This window comes from Notothenia coriiceps, unplaced genomic scaffold, assembly GCF_000735185.1.
Source record: "Notothenia coriiceps isolate Sejong01 unplaced genomic scaffold, NC01 NC01_scaffold00012963, whole genome shotgun sequence".
NCBI lineage: Eukaryota > Metazoa > Chordata > Actinopteri > Perciformes > Nototheniidae > Notothenia > Notothenia coriiceps.
The window spans coordinates 1-5,090 of NW_011345664.1; the positions used below are offsets into that span (position 1 = coordinate 1).

The window sequence follows — 5,090 nt, forward strand, 5'->3', positions numbered from 1 at the left end:
TTCATGATCAATCATTATAAAACATATCATATATATTATTCTGAAATGGACCAATCTGCACAATGACTACTTTTACTGTCTTTCACTATATTTTGATGAGAATACTTTTCTACTTTTACTTGAGGAACATTTTGAAAGCAGGACTTTTACTGTAACAGAGTATTCCTACACTCTGGTACTTCTACTTTTACTCAAGAACAAGATCTGAGTACTTCTACTTTTACTCAAGTACAAGATCTGAGTACTTCTACTTTTACTCAAGAACAAGATCTGAGTACTTCTACTTTTACTCAAGTACAAGATCTGAGTACTTCTACTTTTACTCAAGTACAAGATCTGAGTACTTCTACTTTTACTCAAGAACAAGATCTGAGTACTTCTACTTTTACTCAAGATCTGAATACTTCTACTTTTACTCAAGATCTGAGTACTTCTTCGAGTATTCTACTTTTACTCAAGAACAAGATCTGAGTACTTCTACTTTTACTCAAGTACAAGATCTGAGTACTTCTACTTTTACTCAAGTACAAGATCTGAGTACTTCTACTTTTACTCAAGAACAAGATCTGAGTACTTCTACTTTTACTCAAGTACAAGATCTGAGTACTTCTACTTTTACTCAAGTACAAGATCTGAGTACTTCTACTTTTATTCAAATACAAGATCTGAGTACTTCTACTTTTACTCAAGTACAAGATCTGAGTACTTCTACTTTTACTCAAGTACAAGATCTGAGTACTTCTACTTTTACTCAAGAACACAATCCGAGTACTTCTACTTTTACTCAAGAACAAGATCCGAGTCCTTTTTCCCTATTCTCTTATTGTCTGTTGTGAATCTCTTCGTATTGCCTTGTTGTTGATATATGTTTCATCACTAAACTCACCTTGTCTCTAAAACGGTCTCCTCCCTCCTCTCCAGCTTCACCTGGCTCTCGGCTCAGGTGCACAGCAACATGATGATGCATTTCTCCGGCCGGATCACGGACAGCTTCGACCGGGAGTTTCGCTGCCTGTACGCCGACTCGCAGATCGTCGACTGCTTCTTCAACGCGGAGGAGGAAGGTGGGGGGCTGCCTTACTACCCCTCCTACCAGGCCATGATGACCCCCGGTGGCCTGGTCCCGGGGCTGGACCTCCTCTCAGACAGGTAATAATAATAATAATAATACAAGTTATTTAAGGCATCTTACATGACACCCAAGGACACCGTGCAATTTGTTAAATATTCTGTTAGGAACAATCTCCCTGGTCTCCGGCTTGAGTTTGAATCTCAGGATCCAAAATTGTGTATTTTTCAAAAAAAATCTCCAAATTTTGTATTTTTCTAAAAAATCTCCAAATTGTGTATTTTTCTAAAAAATCTAAAAAATCTGACTTTTTCCTCAAAATGTTGACTTTTTTTAATCAAAATCTCAAAAATTCGAACAAGTTGATGCTCTGTATGTGATGACTACTTCCATTCTGGAGAGGATCACAGATACATGGATCCTGAGATTCAAGCTCAAGCTGGGGACCAGGGAGAGTTCTCTAACACTAACCCTCCCTTCCCTCTCGTCCTGCAGCAGACAGCGGGACAGGGTTTGCTCTGAGAACTCCAGCAGCCAATCCAGTAACAGCGTGTCGAGTGTGAAGGCTGCGCCCGGCATGACCTCCAACACAGTCTACAAGGTCACCCAGAACCACGACAAGAAGGAGTCCAACAGCAACCCCCTCCTGAGCCCAGAGCGGAGAGGCCAGACCCCGACACCCCCGGGAACACGAGGCTTATCCAACGGGGGAATCCATCAAGATCGACCCCCGCCGGCGTACGGTCAGCAGATGGGCATCGAGTGGAACAAACCCAACGCGGCGGACGTCATGCGGTCCAACATCGGCGGGGCTTCGTCCAAATTCCAGGCGATGGGGTTGTACGATCAGAAACCGAATATGTTCCACAGTCCAACCACAAACCTTCGGACGCATACGCCCTCCCCCATCACTGACATTAAACTCGCCCCCAAGCAAAGGACTCCCCCAAACCAGTTCTTCAACAAGCTATCGGACATGTTCCTGCCCAACTCCAAGGAGACCTACAACACTCGGGGGTCTACGTCGCCTCTGGAGATTCCTCCCTGGGGGGGGCCGGACCTCACGATGAACGAGCCGGAGAGCGAGCAGAGCCTACCCCCCCCGCCCTCCCCCACCGTGCTGATGAACCGGCATGAACAGAAGCGATTGACGCTGGGACACAGCAAGCTGGACCTGGTGAACCAGTACAACAAGATGAAATCCAGACAGGTGTACAGTCGCTTTGAGCTCAAGACAACCGATTTAAACCGGGAACAAATTTAGTTTCAAACCCTTTCCATTCCTCCGGCGTCTCTTCGTCTACCAATCAGAAGGTCGGTGCTTCGCCCGTTGTTGTGTTTTAGGGCAAGATATTGACATCCCCAAATGCTCCTGACTGTGAGCAGTGTGTTTGAATCTTCCTGATCTCCTTGCAATGAATGAATGAATGTGTGTCAATGGGTGATTGAGGACTTAAGAGCGCTTCGAGGTGCCTTTCTCTCGAACACACTCCAGGGATTAAAGGAGGGTTTTCCACACGACACGTATAAACAATCCAGGTGATGCAATAAGAGTCCATTTTCACCGTTTGTATTATGAAGTCTTTTAGGTAAACTTTTCTACAGCTGTGAAGATGAGTTTTTATGTGTGTAGCATCACTAAGTGCACATTAACAGAAAACTAGAATTCACTAGGACACTCTCTCATCAGAAAATAATATAACTATTAACGATTTTGACCTCAAACGTTCGAAGTCTAGGAGTTTAACGACCAACTCATTTCTACTTTCAGTAAGACTTTAAATTCCATTTCAGCTTTCATTGTCAGTTACTTTGGTTTGATATTTAACCTTAAACAACTAAGAAGTCAAAGGTCACCTATTCTGCAACATCCACTTCCTCATGTCTCTTCTACATCAACATGTGTCCCCTCTTCTTCATGTCTCTTCTACATCAACATGTGTCCCCTCTTCTACATCAACATGTGTCCCCTCTTTTTCATGTCTCTTCTCAACATGTGTCCCCTCTTCTTCATGTCTCTTCTACATCAACATGTGTCCCCTCTTCTTCATGTCTCTTCTACATCAACATGTGTCCCCTCTTCTTCATGTCTCTTCTTCATCAACATGTGTCCCCTCTTCTACATCAACATGTGTCCCCTCTTCTTCATGTCTCTTCTACATCAACATGTGTCCCCTCTTCTCCATGTCTCTTCTACATCAACATGTGTCCCCTCTTCTCCATGTCTCTTCTACATCAACATGTGTCCCCTCTTCTTCATGTCTCTTCTACATCAACATGTGTCCCCTCTTCTTCATGTCTCTTCTACATCAACATGTGTCCCCTCTTCTTCATGTCTCTTCTACATCAACATGTGTCCCCTCTTCTTCATGTCTCTTCTACATCAACATGTGTCCCCTCTTCTTCATGTCTCTTCTACATCAACATGTGTCCCCTCTTCTTCATGTCTCTTCTACATCAACATGTGTCCCCTCTTCTTCATGTCTCTTCTTCATCAACAAGTGTCCCCTCTTCTACATCAACATGTGTCCCCTCTTCTTCATGTCTCTTCTACATCAACATGTGTCCCCTCTTCTCCATGTCTCTTCTACATCAACATGTGTCCCCTCTTCTTCATGTCTCTTCTACATCAACATGTGTCCCCTCTGTGGAAAGAGACTCTCAAAGTTTCAGGAACAAAGATTCTCTCTCTTTTTGATCCATTTCTATAAAAACCTGTCTGAAAATGAGCTGATCAGATTTTGGCCACTTTATGATGTCATAACGATTTTTTGGCTTGTGTATCCATTAGCCAATCAGCAACCAGGCCCTCGGATCATTCTAAAGTATAATGGAATATGGACCACGCAGGAAGCTGTGTATCAAATATCAAGCGTCATTTACCTACATTTGATTGATTTTTCTAACTTAACTGATGAGGCAATATACCTCATGTGCGGTGAGCGGCCCTTCCTTTATTTTCCTGTATGTTTAGACACCGCTGGTTTAGATCATTCCTACAACACTCCGGTTTTAAAGTGTATTACTTGTGCCTTAATCATCATGCCTTAAGGTTTACAATCACATGACATAATAGTCATAATAATAATAATATGTCCAAATGTTACTAAAGGAACACACAAGCCTATTTGAGACAATAGGAAATAAAACAATATTATTTGTAATTTCTCTGAATTCTGGGACGTTAGTTTGGTCATATCTTGATGAAATGTATTGCATTTAAATGTCTGTTATGTTCTTTACATGTGTTTCCCCATGTGTGCATTTTTAGTTTACAACACACAGCAGAGGTAGATTTGTAAATACTTAGATACGGTTTAAACTAATGGTATTATTTACGTTCTCTTCTAGTGTTTTTGTGATTAATTGTGCTGGTGCGGTAGTTTTTTTATCACAACACAACAGGGCTACATATTCCTCCTCAGCGTGGAGCAGCAGCCTTTGAGAACTGATTTTTACTGGTGTCTCCTGAGCAATAACGATTGATAGCGATCTATAATTGTAATATATGTGTTTACATTGTCTTTACTCCAATCAGCCGTCAATCTGCAGCCATCTTTGTCTTTTTTTTTTTACGGCTAATGTATATAACGTTGTATATAATACACTTACAGACTATCAGGAATTTGGGTTACTGTTATAGAAACACTTCTTAATAAACTCCTTGTTTACGGTATTTTATTTTTCACTGTGTCATGTACTTGAGAATGTGAACTTTTTGTGTTTAAAAGTTGTTCTTAATTTGTAAGATGAACAATTGTGGATTTAATAATAAAAAATAAGAGCTGTTTTGGGTCGATGTTTTTTTATCTGGAAACAAAAGTAGCAGGGTTACGAAAGGTGGAAAATGTTTGTCTATTGACCTTGTGTAGCCCCGCCCCTTTTCTCACTTCTGGTTAGTCTGATATGTCAGTTAGTCTGTCTCATAACTGTTAGTGTTTGTCAGTATATCTGAAATGACTAGGTTAGCTACGTTAGCTAGCTAGCTTACAGCAGATCTGCAGTGACATCAGAAGTCATG

The 5,090-nt window shown here is 41.5% G+C and overlaps 1 protein-coding gene across 1 annotated transcript; it reads left to right on the plus strand.

Annotated features, from left to right (window-relative positions):
- The first annotated feature begins 902 nt into the window (after nucleotides 1-902).
- LOC104947718 (protein FAM83C-like) lies at nucleotides 903-2,907 on the plus strand. The gene is made up of 2 exons (XM_010773793.1): nucleotides 903-1,149; nucleotides 1,565-2,907. Exons 1-2 carry the CDS (start codon nucleotides 956-958, stop codon nucleotides 2,331-2,333), a joined length of 963 nt encoding a protein of 320 aa, XP_010772095.1. The 5' UTR covers nucleotides 903-955; the 3' UTR covers nucleotides 2,334-2,907.
- Nucleotides 2,908-5,090: the final 2,183 nt, after the last annotated feature.

Excerpts from the sequence above, each read along its gene's own strand:
- LOC104947718 (XM_010773793.1), top strand. The coding sequence starts at position 956 with ATGATGATGCATTTCTCCGGCCGGATCACGGACAGCTTCGACCGGGAG. Across the intron at positions 1,150-1,564 it reads CTGGACCTCCTCTCAGACAG|CAGACAGCGGGACAGGGTTT; the intron begins GTAATAATAATA and ends CTCGTCCTGCAG.